The sequence below is a fragment of the Sphaeramia orbicularis genome, chromosome 1 (genome assembly GCF_902148855.1).
Source record: "Sphaeramia orbicularis chromosome 1, fSphaOr1.1, whole genome shotgun sequence".
NCBI classification, from domain to species: Eukaryota; Metazoa; Chordata; class Actinopteri; order Kurtiformes; family Apogonidae; genus Sphaeramia; species Sphaeramia orbicularis.
Genome location: NC_043957.1, coordinates 26653541 through 26673507, shown reverse-complemented (window position 1 = coordinate 26673507; position 19967 = coordinate 26653541). Strand labels below are relative to the sequence as shown.

The 19967-nt window shown below is 38.1% G+C and overlaps 3 protein-coding genes across 4 annotated transcripts; 1 reads left to right on the top strand and 2 right to left on the bottom strand.

The window, feature by feature from the left end:
- Nucleotides 1-761: 761 nt before the first annotated feature.
- Nucleotides 762-11415, bottom strand: LOC115418841 (B-cell receptor CD22-like). Of its 2 annotated transcripts, XM_030133372.1 has the most exons (8): nt 11352-11415; nt 10689-10759; nt 6826-7158; nt 5946-6185; nt 4114-4386; nt 3080-3161; nt 2920-2980; nt 762-1102 (listed from the first exon to the last, which is right to left on the bottom strand). In XM_030133372.1, exons 2-8 carry the CDS (start codon nt 10753-10755, stop codon nt 899-901), a joined length of 1260 nt encoding a protein of 419 aa, XP_029989232.1. In that variant the 5' UTR covers nt 10756-10759; nt 11352-11415; the 3' UTR covers nt 762-898. The 2 variants fall into 2 exon arrangements, with proteins under 2 accessions (XP_029989232.1, XP_029989224.1); XM_030133364.1 differs by lacking the exon at nt 11352-11415 and having other exon boundaries at nt 10689-10920.
- A 4662-nt stretch (nt 11416-16077) lies between these two features.
- On the top strand, nt 16078-16756 carry LOC115419053 (histone H2A-like). Its single transcript, XM_030133661.1, has one exon. It carries the CDS (start codon nt 16081-16083, stop codon nt 16465-16467), a length of 387 nt encoding a protein of 128 aa, XP_029989521.1. The 5' UTR covers nt 16078-16080; the 3' UTR covers nt 16468-16756.
- A 773-nt stretch (nt 16757-17529) lies between these two features.
- On the bottom strand, nt 17530-18171 carry LOC115419016 (histone H2B 1/2-like). Its single transcript, XM_030133619.1, has one exon. It carries the CDS (start codon nt 18141-18143, stop codon nt 17769-17771), a length of 375 nt encoding a protein of 124 aa, XP_029989479.1. The 5' UTR covers nt 18144-18171; the 3' UTR covers nt 17530-17768.
- Between the last annotated feature and the right edge of the window lie 1796 nt (nt 18172-19967).

The window sequence follows — 19967 nt, the reverse complement described above, 5'->3', positions numbered from 1 at the left end:
GTAAATTATTTAATTAAGATATTAATGATAATCATCAAACCGCAGATAAAACTAGAATTTCTGTTTCATTCTGTATTTAAGTTTTTTTAAAAGGTAGACCTCTGCTATTTAGTTCATTATTCATCTGATATATTTCATGAAAGTAAAATATAAAATGGACATGTAGAAGCCCTGACAGACTGATGTTCAGTTTATTTGTATTAAAGCAGCAGGTACATGTTTTCATACAGTGAATATACGCAACAAGACGGAACACTACCAGGAACACAAGTTATTCATTTTCTAATGTGGCCCTAATATTCAGTCGTACCAAGGGGAGTCACAAACTGGAGATATGTTGTTTTCACTAGGTTTCATTGACTGTGCTGTATGTCATAGATGGATTCTCTGCACTTCCCTGAACTCTACTTCTGAAATCAAATAAATGAATCAGATGATTTTTGACGATATGATATAAAATACACTTAACAATATTAAGGGGTCTAACAGTGATATTTAAAATGTCACAAAAATAAAGGAAAACTTCTGAGCTTACCAGTGGTCAGAACTAGGGCTGAACGATATGGACAAAATTTCATATCTCGATTTTTCATGCCAGATATCTCGATATCGATACGATATGACTACGGGTTCGGTGAAAACCAAGCATTTTTCAGAAAAATACAAACATCATAATACAAAAGAATGTGGAAAGTGCAGTTTTATTTATAAGAACTCACTGCCAGTCATCAACATTAACATAAAGTACGGATAAATGAAATTTGTTGTGACTTCCAGAGCTGTACATGCAGGGTGAGCGCAGGGGAAATCTATATCGTTTATATCGTTGCTTTTTCAACATTAATATCTTGAATGTTCATATCCAGGTATTGATACGATAATAATATATCTTTCAACCCTAGTCAGAACTGTTGTTATGAAATGTGACAGAAGAGTACTCGCAAAATATTGGTTGACTCTGGGGTTTCTGATGCCGAGGTGCTCCAGTGTTGGAGTAAACAGGATTAGCCTGGTTCAGAGAGAAGTCCACAGCGGCGTAATGAAGGCTGTCCTGCTTTTGTGGCGGTTTGGGACTGGGTGGACACTGTGGGGACACAAATACCTAAAGCAACATATTAAACACAATGTTAAAGATCTGAGACTTAAGATTTAGTGGGACTTAGAAGAATCTAACTGCAGAAATGGAATATAATTCTCATCATTATGTTTCCGTTTTAGTGTGATCATGTGAAAAATGATAAGATTTGTGTTTCTGTAGAATAAGTCCTACACCTACAGGATGAGTTTTCCCTCTTTTTCTGTGTGATAAGTGATTGCATCTAGAGTTTAAGGTTAATTACATTACTTTTTTTTTTTTTTTTTTTAATATCGTAACAAGGTGTCTTTCTTATCCCCAGGTCAGTTTGTGCAGTAATATACATACCGACACGTTCCATATTACACAATGTCGCTTACAAGGCTGAGAGCAGAAGGAACCTGTTCATTCCGCATCATGGTAGACTGTATCTACATCCTGATGCCAACAACAATTCACACCACAGGGGGCGCACTAAACCACTGCCATCAAACATCCAGACCTGGGGTACAGGTTTAGTCCAGGGCCACAAGGTCAAAACCAGGTATGGTGAAGCCACTTTTGTTTATTCTATGAACATGAATCCTGAATATGTGAGGTCATCATAAACATCGAGGTGTTATTGAATCTAATAAGTGAACTTGTGACTTTTTTACTTGCTGCTGTTTGAACTTCTTTTATTTATTTGAACCTGGGGTGTCCAATCCTGGTCCTTGAGAGCTACTGTCCTGGATGTTTTAGATGTTTCCCTCTTCCAGAACACCTGTTGGTTGTTATGAGGCTTCTGCAGAGCTTGATGATAGGCTTATCATTTGAATCAGGTGTGTTGGAAGAGGGAAACATCTAAAACATCCAGAATAGTAGCTCTTGAGGACCAGGATTGGACATCCCTGATTTAAACCTTTGCTTACTGTCCTATTATTTGGGTGTAAATGCAATCTTTTTTTTTTATTATGGGTGCTTCTATGAAACTGGGTTCATTTTGGTACCTGGCACTTTGCCAGCTTTTTAGACCCAATAATAAAACAGAAATTTAGACATATTTCCCTCCAGGATGTACCTAATGATGACCTCAGATAAATGTAAAAAATATATACTCTTGCTCTGAGCCATCCTAAAATTAATGAATTTTAAATAAAATTCTGGGACCAAAAATAGGACCAAATTGGGACATGAAAAGCTACCTAGGTGTCAGTGCATTTCATCTGGAAAGCACAGCTGTAAATGGTCTTATATACCTCTATAAAAAAAAAGACAGTGTTAAATTTGACAGTCCTCGTGGTTTTTCTAATCCAGACATGCAGATTCTTCATGAATCTCAGTCTCATTCCTGGTTTCATGTCTAACCCATTGTGTCCACCGGTGTTACATACAGAACCTGCCCATTTAAACACAAATAAATCGCAAGTGATTTTGCAACAGCTACCTTTTTTTGAAACACTCTGCCTTGTATACTTAGTTTGATTCCCAAAATACCTGTGAGAGAATAAAAAGATATTTGAAAAAAAGTTGTTTGTAGTTTTTGTTTCCTTTTTACTGTTACATGCAGATTTTTGTATAAAATTAATAGAAAAATAATGTAAAAATGTGTTTTATCTGAAAAATAGTTTCTCTTTTATATCAGTAAATATTTATTTTTAAACTAGACCCAAAATGCTTCCAAACTTGCTTCAGAACGTTAGTCTACTTCTTGTTTAAATTTTTATCCCCCATGTCCTGTTTTTAGATCCCAGTTTCATAGAGGAACCCGTATGTATTTCATTTTTGTGTGTTTTTCTGCCATGAATTTCCATGTGTTTGAGTAGTGCCATATAATAAACGCCTTACTTAAGATCTATTCTCACCTTTTCACCGCTTTGTGGTTCCACTTCAGAGTCAGCTGATTTTTTGGAGGCCCTTTTTCTTCTACAAAAAAGAAAATGTAATTAGACCAATCTTACACCTCGATGGTCTGATTTAGCTATGTAATGAACAATGATGTTGATGTTAAATGGAACTACTTACCTAAATAAGAAGAAGACAGTGATGAGGATTATGAGAAGGAGGATGGCAACAGTCACTCCAGCTACAACGGATGTGGATGAAGCTGAAAAGATGTGGCATTAGTTAATGTAATTGTCTGAGATCAAGATCAAGATTCACTTTATTGTCCCATAATCAAGATGAAATTGTTTTGGGCGTCTATCCTTGCTGCGTCTACACAAACTTAAAGGGGTCATATTTATCTAAACCCACTTTCATTAGTCTTTGGTTTGTTTATTTATTTGTGTATTTGGACCCTAAAAGTTCAAAAAGTTTGAATTTGAACCCTCCAGGTGCTGCAAAGCTTTCATTTTTGTAAAAATCGAGTGGATTTCTACAACCTCTTTTAATTCCTGCTTAATTTGTTACATCTATAACTAGTTACGTCACAACATTTGCACATATAAGGTCAAGACTTCCGACGAACATTTCTTTGAGTATGCTGTAATTGTTTGTCAGCAGCAGTGGTTGTAGTCCAGACTGAAAATATGTCCAAACTTCAAGACCCAAGCATACAGGGAAATGTTTTAAAATGCATAATTCCATTAAAAAAAAAGCAAAATATCACTCCTTTAAAACAATCAACATACATAAAGAAGGATATAGTGAGACAGATTACAAAAAATGTTAATGTGCCCAGGGAAAACCCTTGAATACACATATAAATAATTTCAATAAATCTTTAGAACTTCAAAGTTCTTCTACATGACAAGAGCTGCTGGAGTTCTTGACTTGTAGCAACTTTTTTTTTTTTTTATCTTTCTCCATGCGTATTTGAAGTAAGTGAATGTTGCACCTTCTGCCCAGAGAAAATACTAAAATTAAATAGTTAAATAGTTGATTTAATTCACACTCATTTAGTGAGAAAAGCCTGTGCAGCTGAACAGTACCAGATAAATTAACACAAACATCATTACAGCAGCTCTCACTGCTATCCAGGTTATTCTTCTCAGTAACACTACATCAGCTGGAGAAAACAGGATCAGATTTCTGTCAGTAGCTGCAGTTTCACTCACATTTCACGTTTATAACGATGTATTTTGATGTCGTCTCTTGCAGCTTGTTTTCAGCTTTACAGTAATACTCTCCAGAGTCAGAGGATTGGATGGACTCAAAAACAAGCGGATTCTTTGCACTGACAGGTTGTTGGTCTGTGTTTCCGTTGTTCTTGTACCAGGTGTATTTAGTAACAGGTGGGTTAGCGTCACTGCTGCAGGTCAGAGTCACTGAACTGCCTTCACTGATTTCACCAGAGGAATTGTGGGTTATTGTAGGAACACTTGGAGCATCTAGAGGAGAGAACATTAACATATTTTATGGAAAAAAATGATGGTACTATTTGATTGTTGAATGTCTGAATCTGACACACTGCAAAAAAGGGGTGTCTAAAAACACTAAATCTGAGGAAAAATACACTCAAAACAGGTGAAATTATTTGTCCTTGTAGCAAAACAATTTGACGGCAAGATTTATTGAATTAAGATTGTTAAATCTAGAAATAAGATTACAGTAAACTGAACACTTAAAATAAGAAATTAACTCCTAATTAATTAACTCCAAGATAAATTATCCAACACTTCTAAATCTATGTTGTTGCTTTTTTTTTTTTTTTTTATCTTGGTAAGAACCAAATAATTTTGCAGTGCAGATGGAAAGGAGTTTTAGAGAAGTGTTGAAGACACGAGGTGATCACTTATAGAGGCTGTAGTTTGGTAAATTGAACTATTTTGGAATATACTGAGATAGGGCTGTGCAATTAATTGAAATTCAATTACGATTTCGATTATTACACGCAACGATTACAAAAATTATGTAATCGAGAAAAAACGATTATTAATTTTGAGTTGTTTAATTCACGCGCACGCAAGCTACCATGAGCTGCTCTGCCCCGCCCCCCTCTAAGCTACTGCTGCCTGCTAGCCGACAGGTCCACCCTAAGAGGAAAGTTGTACCTAGCGGTCTGGAAAAATAGCAGGAGAATCGCAGCAGAAGTGCTTGGTAAACAAAAAAGGCAAGTCAAATTCAATTGTATGGAATCACTTTGGGTTTGATGAAGAGCAAAAACCCATTACGTGCAAAAAGTGTTTCGTACTTGTGTCCACACCGACCGGTAACACAGCAAACCTTTTTAACCATCTAAAGTTTAACCACCGTGACCTTTATCATAATCTTATGAAAAACTAAAACACATAAAAAAAACTCCGTCTACAACTTCGTCCGCAATACAATCTTCAGTCTCCGAATCTCTTTACGCTGCAACTCCCATATTAACCTAACCCTAACCTGTATAACCCTAACGTACATATTCTAGATGGCTGATGTATACAGAAGACCTTAACTGAAACCTCATGGCACGCCACTGAATTTACTATGTTTCATACTACACTGAACATACTTGAATTTATAATTTGCACTTTACGTGAGTTTTTTTTATTGCTCCAGTTCTATGGCAAGTCTAGAGCAGTTTAATTCCAGTGCACTATTTGTTTACAAAAGGAAACATACTTGAATTTACAGTATACTTATTTGCATTCAAAGATTTTTTTGTTTCGTACAAAAGTGAACATACTTTGTTTTAATGGTTAAAAGCTTTATTTATATTTAAAGAGTATATCTTACATTGTTTTGCAAGAAAAAAATAAACAACTTTAAGGTTAACAAATAATCGTTTTTAATAATCGTGATTTCAATTATTGCTAAAATAATCGTGATTATTTTTTTTTTCTATAATCGAGCAGCCCTATACTGAGAGACCTTCCATAAATACAACCAGTCATGTTATAGTGCATTAGATAAAAGCCTCCACTAAATGGTGACATATTAGAAGAAGATTGTGGAGTAAACTCACACACTGGAGGAGAGCGGAACGTCTCATAACCTTTAACAGCACAGGAAATTTTGTCTTCAGAGGAAATGTTGGTGGAATAAGATGATGTATCACTCTGAAATGTATCCATGTTCTTAAACCAGATGTATTTGTAATTGTCAGGTAGAGGACAGCTGCTCTGACACCTCAGCTCCACTTGGACACAAGTATCACCTGAGTAGCATGAAGATCTGCTCACATGAACCTGAAGATGTGGACGATCTATGAAAAAGAAATGTCTTACATCAGTCATTCAACACATACACGTTCTATTTACTGACATCTACATTTTAACCAGTAAAGACCCAAAGAGCCACCTGGAAACAAAAGCATCTACTGATCTAAACTGTTTAATACATGTTGATCCACTAAAACTATCAATCCATGTAAATAATTGGTGTAAAATACAGTTTGTCATCTTTTCATGATCATCAGATATGACCCATTTGGACGTTCAGAGCCTCCATAGTGAATGTGGAAACACTGTCATCTTCTACAACATTGATTCACCAGTGAAACCCATGGAGTTGGATCCATGACAGTGGATGGAAACACTTGTTTTTGTGTTTAGTTTTTGAACTGACTTTGCTGAAAAAGTCAGTTTTTCTTCAGTTTTGTCTGTTTCTGATGTAATAACCCTCAATTTTAATCTGATTTTTTATAAACACTATGATCAGTGAATTAAACAGAGGAAAAGACATGATTTTCACTTAAAAATGCAAAATACACAGGGTGATATTTTAATAAACTGAGATAAATCACTCAAGAAATGTTAAACCTAGAGAAAAATGAAATTTGAGAACTGCCACAAAAGTCACCCTGGGTCTTTATGAATTAATTACTAATAAATTGATTAACTTACCTATGACAGACAAATTGACTCCAGGTGGACCAAAATATAACTTTTGGGGTGATATGATCCTGAACTTGTACTGAGTGGAGTCCATCTCTTTCAGTTCTATGATTTTCAGACTGCAGTTCTTGGCATCACAAATATACGTCACACGACTGTTGTAGTTAGAGTCTTCTTTTAGATCCAGAAATTTGCCATCTGATTTAGTAAACCAGAATGTTTTAGTAATTTTAGCATTCACTGGGGATGTATAGGTGCAGTTCATGTAGACTGTTGATCCTTTTAGGGCACAGATCTGAGTCGAAGTGTAAGTGACGCCCCACCCATCCTGACCCTGAACAACTGTAAGACAGAACAAATCAGAAACAAGAAACACATGTAAATTAAGTTAAATGTTAATCAGTCAGATGAAGTCAATCAATTTATGCAGCTTTAAATACGAATCTCATCACATTACGTTAAAGGGGCTATATGTTGTATTTCTAATTTCAAGTATTAAATGAGAAAAAAGAAAACTTAAAATATTATTAGTGTTCAGAATGAAATGCTTTGAATTTCTACCAAAGATACCCATGGATTGAATTGTAGAGATATGAACTAAATTTATTTAAAGGGCCTTTGACCAAAGCATCCGAAAGTGATGAGAACCACAAAGAAACAACTTTTGGAATTGAAGAAAGGGAATTCTAGAAGCACTGTTGTTGTTTTCAGCTTTAAATGAAAAGAAATGAGTTTGATGCTGAAATGGCAGCATTTCTTCTACAGGCATGAGTTTGATTTATGAGGCAGAAGTGGAAACATTTCCAAAACATTTTAAGTTTCTCATCTTTTTCTAAATGCTCGGACAATCCTACAATATAATGCACGTTCTCTGTGTCTGTCCGATCAGTGTTGCAGCACAGGAGGGCGATTGTACAGGTTTTCCTCAGCCGTCACAGGCCTGATCGCTGCCAAACTTGCCAAACGAATAGAAACATTACCTGACTATCTACTAGGCACAATTTTATGTCCATATTCAAATGTTGTGAGGTATGCTGGGCAATTTTAGCCTCTCATGCTATCGTACAATGGTACCATGGGTACAATGCTGCTAGTGCTTCTTAAGTTGAGTTGTTAGATAATTGTGGTGGTAAGGAAGACAAGTTGTTTGTGTTGAGAAAAAGTGTTTTCAATATGAAGATTTCAGTCGATTTAGTAATAAATTTGTTCAGTTGGTAGAGTATCAGACTTTTAATCTCAGGATAGAGAGTTTAAGACCCACATTAGTCATTAATACAAAGCCATTTGTATTTGCTTTCCTAAAAAAAGTCAGTAAATAATCCAGTGTGTTTCCAGTCTATGTTGTCTTCACCTTTTAAAGACCATAAACTCACTGTTGAACACACAAAGTTGGAATTCGTCTAAAATCAGGTAAATAATCTGTTCATTTCATAATTGCTATGAATAGCATCTTGAGTTGAATTGGTGGATATTTTTTTGGTAAGAAAGAGAAATTGATAGTGGTAATAAAAAGTGTTTTCACCACTGGGCACAGCTCTAAATGAAAAGAATGGAGTTTGACACTGAAATGGCAGCGTTTTTTCTACATGGGTCTTTCAGTATGAGGCTTATGAAGGTATAAAGTTATTATGTGATGTTCTTATCTTTGCCAATTTGGCTGTTTGTTAATCCACAGTTCAGACTAAACTGTGACAGTTCTGACCATGTTTGTCAGATTCCAAACAGATCTTCAGTATATCTATATTCAGTGCCAATGAAAACGCAACACTTGAATGTGTTTTATTGTTCCTGAGCTGCATCAATATGTTTAAGTTTCACCTGTATAAAATAATCCCAGACAATTTCTTAACAACCTGAGATGGGTTAAGATATTGTCACGCTTGAATGAACTTGTCTGCATTCATAAGACTTGTTTTTCTCATTGCTCAGCAATGAACTGCTCAACTTAAGGAACTGTGCTCAGTTAAGGAGTGGTCATGTTCTGTATATAAAGGCAAGCTGAAAAGCATGAAAATCATTTGAAGTAACTCAGCGATGCCTAGACTGACACGTGACCAAAGATGCCATGCTATGGGGCTCCTGGAGGCCGGAATCTCTGCTCGGCAGGTGGCGTGCCGTTTTGGATACAATGTGTCCACCATAGTCAGGATGCAACAGAGGCATGAAGAAACTGGCTCAGCTGCAGACAGACCTCGCCCTGGACGAGCACGTGTGACCACGCCACAGCAGGATCGCTACACTGAGCTGCAGCACCTCCGCTTTGTGACTTTTGGTTTTGGGGGTCCTTGAGTTTCTTTCTTTATCCTTATTTTTTGTCAACAAATTTGGATGTGATTTTCTATTTTTACTGTATAGAAATGGCCTATGATTAATTCCAAAGAGTTTATGGAATAAAAATCCTCATCGATTTAAAAAAATATAAGAATCTGCTGGTGTTGCGTTTTCATTGGCACTGAGTATATTAACAATGCATACCGTACATAAAACAGAGGTGATTTGTAGTTTTACTGTGATTTTTTTCTGTCTGAAAAAAGAGCTAAGCTAACAGAGCTATAATGTAAACTATCAACTGATGCAGCACTTGAAGATTATAATAAGACAGTGTTATTTTTAGCGATTGTCAAAAAAAAGCATCTATGGGTTTTAGTTTGAAGAAGAAAACTTGATGATACCATAATACCAATGTGTGGAAACATGAGCTTTACACATTATTCCGTGAGTAATGCAGTCTGTGGACATAGTGTTGATTTGTTGGTGGTTTTGGTGTTATCTGACACAATACTATGTAGAATCCCCTAATGTTCACTTCCTAAAACCTCTACAGACTTTTTCTGCATTATGATCATCTCACCATGTCAGTGTTTGGGCCCTTTGATTCCATTTAAAACACCAGACCACCAGTAGCCTAACAGCTTGTTTCCTGCATTCAGTGTTTGGTCAGGGGGATGATAAGAAACCCACAGAGAAATGCAGAGTACCGAAACTGTGTGACAAAAAAAGAGTTCAAAGCCAAAGCTCAAAGGAAGGAAGGAGGCACTCAGTGTAGCTCAAGCTATGATTTAACTGTTTACTCTTTTATGCATTTATTTGAAATATCCAGCATGTCATGAAATTTAGAGGAAGATCTGTGAGATGGGGCTGGTTAGGGTTAAGGGGCTATAAAATATGCAGGTGTTCTGTGTTATTTTTATTTTATTTTTTATTGTTTTAAGTATGATGGACAATTGTAATGATGCACTTATGCATGTGTATACGTGTGTACATATGTTTATACATATATCTATTATTAATTATTTATTTCTTTACTTTAGTGTGTTATATCTTGGTTAATCTCTTGGCACATGTATGTATGTATGTTTCAATTTCTTGTCTGCAGTGACAGACATATATTGATTCCCAATAAAAAAGGAGAGAAAAGAAAGGAGGCCAATAATAACCTGCTTTCATGTATACAAGAAAGCATTTTGTGTTAGTTAATTTCTTTTAATAATAACTTTAACTATTGTAGTATAAAGCAAACATATTCCCATTATTTACAGAACAACTACATGGCTTTGTGCAAAGTATGTGATAACACAGGAAACATGATGTGTATAGAAATTCTTGGGAAACACAAGTAAGGGTTTGGTGTTGCACAGATTTGACATGCTTTGCATCAGATTTTCTAACATGATAAAAATAATTTTCTTTTAAGACGCTCCGGTTTCTGTGTAAACTGTACTGACAACCAAGACTAGATACAAGTCACTTACTTGAAAAAAGCTACAGAAAGCAAACCATGCTGTCATCTAAAAAGCCTATGGATAGAGAGGTATTTGAAATCTGAAGGTACTGTTTTCAGTTCTTTAATGTAAATGAAGAAATACACACACCTGCAACAGAGAGAAGAATGGCGATGAATCCTCGTGTTGATGTTAAAGTCATCGCTGCTGCTCTCATTTCCCTGTCATCAGATAAAGTTAAAGCGGTAGCAGGTACAGAGAGTATTTATCCTGGTATGTTTTCTTGTAACTGTGTCTTTTCTCTGTGGTTACTAAGCAGAAGTTGTGCCAAATGACTCAATTTCCTTCCTTTTTATAATACTCTTTATGACAGTTAATACAAAGCCTTAATGTTTGTATTTATCGATCCAGTCTAATGCTGTGGCCTGTTGGTAACAAACCCTCATCATCTGCAACACCCTTTTTACATCGGAAAAACAAGTATTTATAGACAGAAAAATAACTGATGATGCTCTTAAAAAAGTCCTGTTTAGACACAGGCTCAGTTGTGTATCAGAAAAAAAGTGGGGAAATTTGATTTAATATATTAATATTTTATAGTGCATGATAAAATGATGAACACATTTATCAGTAAAAGAATGAATAAAAATTTGAAATTCATAAGATATGATATTTACTACTGAACACAGAGCATCATTCTAAGGTGGATTTTTAAACTCAAAGATCCAAGAGTCAGACAAGAGGCTGAAGGAACAAATAGAATAGAATGGATGTACTGTAAACATCATTAAAGAATATTAAAAAAATACACACCTGTGGTCGCACACAATTTATGCCAAAGCTTCTGATTCTAAAACAATACTCCCTGCTTCCTTCATTCTGTGGTCATGTTGCAAAAGCTCAAACTGTGTCACTGAATGTAAATGACGGCAGACGGATGAACAGCATGTGTCTGCCGAGATATTCTTCAACGCACAGAGGCTTGAGTCACAGAACTTGAGTCAGACTTATTTCACAATTTTCAGGACTTGAGACTTTTTTGTCAGGCACCAAATAAAGACTTGGTTTGACTTAGACTTATGATCAAATTTACCAAGGCAGCGCAAATGAGCAAGAGTGCAATGCAGAAAAAAGACACTTTTTGCAGGTGCTTTACTTACAACTCACAAAATTATGAACACAAATACAGTCAGTTCATGTTAACAATGACCAGCAAAAATGAGCTGTCGGATTGTGCGTAGATATACCTGATGAACTGTACCTGATTTTTGCTGTGCAGATTACCCATCACATTTAGTTTGTTGACAACAACCCTTTTGTTCAGAGGTCTGCAGCTAATTGTAATTTAATGAGCTGTTATTTGTGCTGCAGATGTTTGTTATCCAGTAGAAACATGTTAAAAGTCATTCAAAGTAAATAAATCACCATAAAGTACACCAGATAACCAGAGAAGTGGAAAAAATTGAAGCTACAAAAACTGTTCAAAGGTCTGCAAAATAAAACACTTACTTCTGTTTCCCAACCTAAGTATCTTTATGCAATTTAGGCTTCCACTATTGTCACATACATAATTGTCATACAATTAGAAAATCTTTAGAATAGAAATAAATGTCTTTCTGAAACATGCAAAGTCTGCGGTACCAGACACAACACTGAAATTAGTGCTGATTCATAATAATTATTCACAGTAACTGACTGACCACAGATTCCTGCACATACTATACAAGTTATTTTAAAATGGGCAAAAACTTTTTAGTGTGATAGGAAGTGACTCAACTAACTTCTGTTTTTTCATCATATATCAGACATGTTGTGCATTTCTTTGTGACTTCTCAGTAGCAACTCGTCCATTGTGTGAATAAATGAAAGACACTCAATACAGCTCAGACTTGAATAACACCAGTGTTATTACCACCTGTTATCATCTGCCAATTGCTTTTGACTGTTCCCTGAGTTCTGACAGACTTTAGAAAAGCAGTATTTTCCTACCATGCACCATGGGTGTGGAATTATCTTCCAAAAACTGTAAAACTACATACATCCATTTCTGTTAATGATTTTAAAAGTATCATGGAGAATGCAGTAAAGGAGGAATGACACTGTTTTCTTGATGTCATTATGGCTGAACAGTTGTTATTGTGTTTTATTGTTCATTGTGTCTCATGTATGTGTTTTATGTTGTTTGGACTTTGTATGGCTGCTACCTTGGCCAGGTCTCCCTTGCAAATGAGATTCCTAATATCAAGGGGACTTCCTGGTTAAATAAAGGTAAAAAAAAAAAAAAAAAAGATGGGCAGAACAGAAATAAAGCTCACAGCTCAAATACTTTTTAGGATATTATGGTTATTTATTATACAGGATATGTCTGCAGAGGTTGTTATAATGTGTTTGACTACATATTGTCTCTAGTTGCTTTTGAGGCTTGTCCCTTTCTAAAAATCATTCTGATACATGTAATCAGTCTTAAATCATTTTTCTGGATATGTTCCAGTGGTTCATGGTCAGACTGATGGAAAGTACCCTATATCTCAACTCAGATCTGTGCCTTAAAAGGATCCACAGTGGAAATAAGATATGAATGGATGAGAAACTAGAGTTGGTTTACTAAATTAGCCTTGGTTGCTGCAAATGACTGTCAATCTGAGACTAAACCCAAGGTACACCAATTGTGTGCAGTGTAACTGTGTTGCCAACGACTGCACTCTGAGAATCTCAAATGTGAGAGAGACCGACTCAGCTGGAAACAGCGTCAGGTTTATAACAAACCATCATGATGGGCCTATTACTGGTTCACCTGGAGCCACTTTGTCTGTCACAGGTAAATGGTTTGTTGATATATTACATAACCAGGGTGCAATTTGTAAAAAAAAAAAAAAAAAAAAAAAAAAAAGGGGGGGGGCAGCAGTTATAAATGTTAAACATTATCTTCATATTACTCACATCATGCAGTTTTCACTGATCATTGGTATTTTGTATAAATATGGAAGTATTTTAAGTGATTCTAAACACTGAAACATTTCTCTGCTGGAGTGAAAAACTGCTACAGACTCTGTCCACATCTCTTGGATGTCAGACAGCCTGTTGCAGTGGGTTTGTGCACACATTAGTTTGTTATTACAGAGCTGGATAAGGACTGTCCAGACGCTAAAGGAATAACTTGAAGTCACAAGGGAAGAGTCTTTGTGTCCATGTGTTGGCTTTTAAAAGAGCCGTTGTGTTTAGTGGTGGAGATCTGCTTAAGCTCTCTCTCCACGGATGCGTCTGGCCAGCTGGATGTCTTTGGGCATGATGGTGACCCTCTTGGCGTGGATGGCGCACAGGTTGGTGTCATCGAACAGACCCACCAGGTAAGCCTTGCTGGCCTCCTGCAGAGCCATGACAGCGGAGCTCTTGAAGCGCAGGTCGGTCTTGAAATCCTGAGCGATTTCTCGGACCAGCCGCTGGAAGGGCAGTTTGCGGATCAGCAGCTCGGTGGATTTCTGGTACCGACGGATCTCACGGAGAGCCACGGTACCGGGCCTGTAACGCTGAGGCTTCTTGACGCCGCCGGTGGCGGGCAGCCTTGGTGGCGGGCAGCCTTGGTGGCCAGCTGCTTCCTGGGGGCTTTGCCTCCGGTGGATTTACGGGCAGTCTGCTTAGTTCTAGCCATGGTTTTACTTCTCTTTGTATTTATTTATTTATTTATTTTAAATAATAACAAAATCGGGCTCATTTTCATAATCATAACATTTAACATTCAAACTCAAATAATTCTTACCTAATTCAGTTAAAGCTATACCGTATGATGTGGCATTTTTACACTTTTCTTTTGTCATCTTAAAATGCTCCTAATAAGCATGTGTCAAACTAAAATATAAAAGAAATCCACCAGGTTTTGAAAATCAAAAATGTTTAATTCTCATATAGTTCTGATAAAAGTCTGACCAATCATTTTAGTCGGTCCGAATGAAATAATTGGTCGAACCTGGCTGAGCCTCCTGTCAATCATCCATTACGGCCGTTCAGCATCGATCCATTATCGCGCTCCGCATCTGATATGTGTCCCTCTGAATCTGACGCTTCACTCACGCTGCTTCTCCTGTCACGGACCACAGTCTACTGTCTATGATGTGTATGGATAAAACTCAAATGCACATGTGGAAGGAAAAAAACGGATTTATTAACATCAACAACAACTAAGGGGAACAAACAGGAGTCTGATGAATGAAGGATGGAGATAAAAGTCCGGAAGTCAGCTGTACTGGACTGAACAGACAGGTCTGCAGGAAGCTCAGCTTTTATGACCGCAGTACTGATTCAGGTACATGTACTTGGTGTCACACAATGTAGGATTATGTAGGATTATAAATGTATGGACTATGAAACCTCAAATGTCCACGGAAAATTCGCGGAGGCCGCGCGTTCACAGTGCGCGTGCTGGGCACCTCATCCCCTGAAGACACTGACCTAGTACTGCACAGACCAGACCCTTAAATTCAGGGTCTACTGATGGAACAGGGGCCGCGGCAGGTGGATGATGGATCTGATTACTGAGGGAGGGGTCCACGGACACGCTGAAGTGGACCGAACCTCCACTTCCACCTCCGCTTCCATCACGCGCATCAGGTAAGAGGAAAGCGTCAGAGCTCAATGACACTGAGGGATTTACACGCAGTTCTATCAGGCTGCCCTCCGCGTCGAAATCCGACGCAGAAGGGGTACCCCCTGCGTCAAATAGTGCCGAACGGGGCTCTGACCATGCGTCCATTTCTGACGACTTGGGATGAGCGGGCGGGGCTTTGGAGGGAGGCGGGTTGTTCATGTTCAAACTTTTACTAAGTGCTGTGAGAAATGCCACATCGGTAGGTATATCTTTAACTAACTTAAATTTTAGTAAGCTCCCTTACTGGATGAAGAATAATTGGTGGCGTGAGTCCGGGCACAAATTCCAGCAGCCTGAATATTTCTGACTCCAGTTGCAATCTCTTGAGTCATTTGAGTCAAGACAAGAAGTTGAGCCTCGATTTTTCTCAGCCTTGCTTCTATGTCAGGACTGTTTTGCACTGATGCCCCTGTGTTTGCACGCCCGCCCCCCGGAGTCAGGTTTGGCATGATTCCTCCCCTCTCAATAAACATAGTTGAAATACCCTGTTCCGAAAAGAAATGAACGATTAAAGTTTTTGAAAAAATGAACTGTGATTACTAATTTTTGGACGTTCTCTTTTTACACAAGAACTGTGAGTGTGCAGCAGACTGACCCTGTTTTTAACCCGTGCTCTGCGGTGAAACGGTGACGCGTGTTCAGATCTCCGGCTCCTGATTGGTCACATACTCACCCTGACCATCAGCTCCCACCTCCAGACTCAATATCAGCTACTGATTGGAGGAAACTTCTTTCAAACTAACCGCCAGACACGTGAGGGTCAGCCCTCTGCGGGTCTGAAGCCCCTTTTCTGATTGGTGCACACACACTGTCGCGCGCTCAGCAGAAGCATATATTGGAGAGTTGGTGGATCCCTCGGACATTTCTGTTTGAATTTTGACTTTGAAACAATCCGTAATCATGAGTGGTCGTGGCAAAACCGGCGGGAAGGCCAGAGCTAAGGCCAAGAGCCGCTCCTCTCGTGCCGGACTGCAGTTCCCCGTGGGCCGTGTCCACAGGCTGCTCCGTAAAGGGAACTATGCCCAGCGGGTGGGTGCCGGAGCCCCCGTGTATCTGGCGGCTGTGCTGGAGTATCTGACCGCTGAGATCCTGGAGTTGGCAGGAAACGCCGCCCGCGACAACAAGAAGACCCGCATCATCCCCCGTCACCTGCAGCTGGCTGTCCGCAACGACGAGGAGCTCAACAAACTGTTGGGAGGAGTGACCATCGCCCAGGGAGGAGTTCTGCCCAACATCCAGGCGGTTCTGCTGCCCAAGAAGACCGAGAAGGCCGGAAAGGCCAAGTAAATGTCAATACGGACCGGCTGACCCAAAACGGCTCTTATAAGAGCCACACACCCCACAGAAAGAACACAACTTTCAAAGTGGGAACTTGTCAGATGAAACAATCCAGATTCTGAATCGCAAGTGTAATTTATTGTATAAAACTAGATCAATTATGAACTAAATATTAATATAGTGTTAGTATTTTATATGAAGGCAAACAAAGTTTAATTTACATACAAGAAACCTCCAGAATTAAACTGGTAAACTGATTTTAATGGTCTCTAATCATTATTGTAACTGAACAATTTACAGCTTAGTCATCAAATGTGACTTATGTACATTTGTGTTTTCTGGTACTAGTGGATTTGTTTTCTGTTGGGTTTTATTAAATTGTGACTATAGAAACAAACGTGAATCTATTTACAAACTAGTCAGAAGTTTGCCCCAGAGCCTTCTTCAGATGTCATCTGCTTCTAAAAAAAAAAGGATAGCAATACCAATTTGCTGCAACATAATGTTTTGATTAGGAATTAGTGCATTAAATTAAAATAAGGAACCTTAAAATAAGTGATAATGTAAACTTTTTATGCTAAGAACTTGAACTATGACCTCAAATCCACATCTCACCGCCTAAAATGGGGTTTTCAGGGTTTGAATCAGTTCTTCCTTTGTTAGAAAAATAACCAGTGAATAAAACTGTACAACACTTGCTTTATAGTCAATCTTGTAACCAGACACCATCCAGTTATACATTTCACAAATCAAATGCAAGATGTTTTTCTTGAAAAACATCTGGTGAAATTTTTAAACTTGGGAAAACTATTTTTGATGAACCAACTGACTTGAGATTAGGGCTAAAGGGTTTGGGATGTTATCTGTATCCTGTTTTCTCAATCCAAATGGATGCAAACAAGTCTGCTAAATGTCATTGAAGTCTTGATTAATAAATCATGTTATAATTTATGAAACACTTCATGCAAAAATTAAATTGGACAGTCTTCTACAAGTTAGATATAATTTAATAAAAGCTGTCAAATTAGCCACTACTAAATGTAGTGACATCAGAAAGTGAAAAAAAAACTCAAGTTTCACATTCAAACTGTCAGCATCCAGTTTTGTTACTATATATACACACACACACACAGCATCTGAGTTTCAATATATGGAACAGTGCTGTCCATTGAGATCTCAAGTTATTCTAGAAATTAATTTAGAGTTTCCAGAAAAACGCAGCATCAAGTGACTCCAGAAGTCAGCCTTTCAGATTTAGTGGGTGGCTCTTAAAAGAGCCTTTGGGTTGATGTTCTAGTCCAGTTAGATTTTTACTTGGAGCTGGTGTACTTGGTCACAGCCTTGGTGCCCTCAGACACGGCGTGTTTGGCCAGTTCACCGGGCAGCAGGAGGCGCACTGCGGTCTGGATCTCCCTGGAGGTGATGGTGGACCTCTTGTTGTAATGAGCCAGACGAGAGGCCTCAGCGGCGATGCGTTCGAAGATGTCGTTGACGAATGAATTCATAATACTCATGGCCTTGGAGGAGATCCCGGTGTCGGGGTGGACCTGCTTCAGGACCTTGTACACGTAGATGGCGTAGCTCTCCTTCCTGGACTTTCTCCTCTTCTTGCCGCCTTTGCCGGCGGCTTTAGTCACGGCTTTCTTGGAGCCCTTCTTGGGCGCGGCTTTTGCGGGTTCAGGCATCGTTTTCCGTCTGCGGTTGCAACGAATAATATCCATAGTTAGATCCACAGGTCTTATAGAGGCTCCATGCAAACCCAGCTGCAGTGGCCCCGAACTGTGATTGGCTCAACGTGTCGAAAGGGTCTCTGTGGGGAGGGGCTTATTTCCATACTAAGATGTTGAATCTGGACGCACACTGTGCCTATAGGAGGGAAAACGACCACAAGATGTGTGTGGAGACAAAGGAGTGGGGTTTTCTGTTGGATTAAAGTAAAGTGGACCTTAGTCTTTTCCACATACTCTTTGGTTTGTGTTCCCGCTCCAAAGACCAAAGTACGTCATCTCATCAATAAAACTGAGTACACAATTGGAAGGGATTGTCAATAAGCATGTTAATCTGTAGTTTATTTGTTCTTTATTGAATCATCATCCATTCACATCAGGATAGTTTATTAAACCCAGAGGCAAATTTTTGAAACATGAGATAAACAATTGAACCATTCAATATGTTTATTGTTGATGCAGAGTTATATTGTAATCAAACCTGAACATATATTCCACAGTACTTGTAATAATATTTCATTATTTCTCACTGTGATATATACATATATATATGTGTATGTATGTATATATATATATATATATATATATATATATATATATATATATATATATATATATATTAGGGCTGGGCAAGTTAACGCGTTATTACCACGTTAACGCATTCATTAAATAACGCCGACAATTTTTTAAAAATCTCCCGTTAATGCCGTTCTGCTTTTCAAGCAAGTCTTAGTTCATTTATACATACGGACTCTTATTTTGAAACTCATGCTTTTATTTTGGCGCTCCACGCACCAAGCGCCAGTGTTGGTGTAGCTGAGAGGAGGAAAGTGAGCGAACTTTCCAAGTAATGCTGAATCAAACTTTAACTCCTGCCGAAGCAACACCTGTATGTATCAATCATTCTGTTGTTTGCTAAATAATTTCACATGTAAAGTTAGAAACATGTTTATGACGTTATTTTGGATGTGTTTATTACCTCCGCCAAGGAGGTTATGTTTTTGCCAGGGTTTGTTTGTTTGTCTGTTTGTCTGTCCGTTAGTGTGCAACATAACTCAAAAAGTTATGGACAGATTTGGATGAAATTTTCAGGGTTTGTTGGAAATGGAATAAGGAAGAAATGATTAAATTTTGGTGGTGATCGGGGGTGGAGGGGCCCACGGGGGGGGCCACTGATCAGCCTTGGCAGAGGTCTGCGCTCTCCGAGTGCTTCTAGTTACAGTGTGTTATTAACATGTTTAAGCTAATTCGTTTATGCTAGCAGTTGGAGATAGGTTGCTAATTCTTTATGCAGGCTCATGTTAAGTTTATGTAAATTCATTGGTTGTGTTTAGGTATAATGTGCCAGCCTTTGAACTACCTTTACTTATTTACAATGTGATTGTTATATTAGCAGTCAATTTAAGTTTACAATAATGACATCTATGCATTCTCTGTGAATATGCGTACAATTAATAGAAAAAAACTAATTTAATTACTTTGTCTTTATTTTATAGTTTCACTCTGTCAATCTGCATGATGTCAGGTATGTACATTAAAGCTGCAAACTTCAAAGAGGACATATCTTGCATCGTCAATTCAGAGTTTAGCTCGCTGTCTAACTCAGACTAAGTACAGACGTCTTAGCGAGGACATTACAATTCTAATTCCTATTCTTCTGCCTCTGCTTGTGTGCGTGTAGTGATTAGCTCGGCAGATAGACATCAGGTTTCCCAAGAAAAGCCAGACGCCCAAAACTTCTCTCCAAATCTTTTACTTGAGACTCACTGTAAAACTGCAACA

Coding starts and splice junctions, on each gene's coding strand:
- LOC115418841 (XM_030133372.1), bottom strand. CDS start 10,755: ATGAGAGCAGCAGCGATGACTTTAACATCAACACGAGGATTCATCGCC. Junction 6,186..6,825: donor AGTCAATTTGTCTGTCATAG/GTAAGTTAATCA, acceptor TCTTTTTCATAG/ATCGTCCACATCTTCAGGTT. Junction 2,981..3,079: donor ACTGTCTTCTTCTTATTTAG/GTAAGTAGTTCC, acceptor TCTTTTTTGTAG/AAGAAAAAGGGCCTCCAAAA.
- LOC115419016 (XM_030133619.1), bottom strand. CDS start 18,143: ATGCCTGAACCCGCAAAAGCCGCGCCCAAGAAGGGCTCCAAGAAAGCC.
- LOC115419053 (XM_030133661.1), top strand. CDS start 16,081: ATGAGTGGTCGTGGCAAAACCGGCGGGAAGGCCAGAGCTAAGGCCAAG.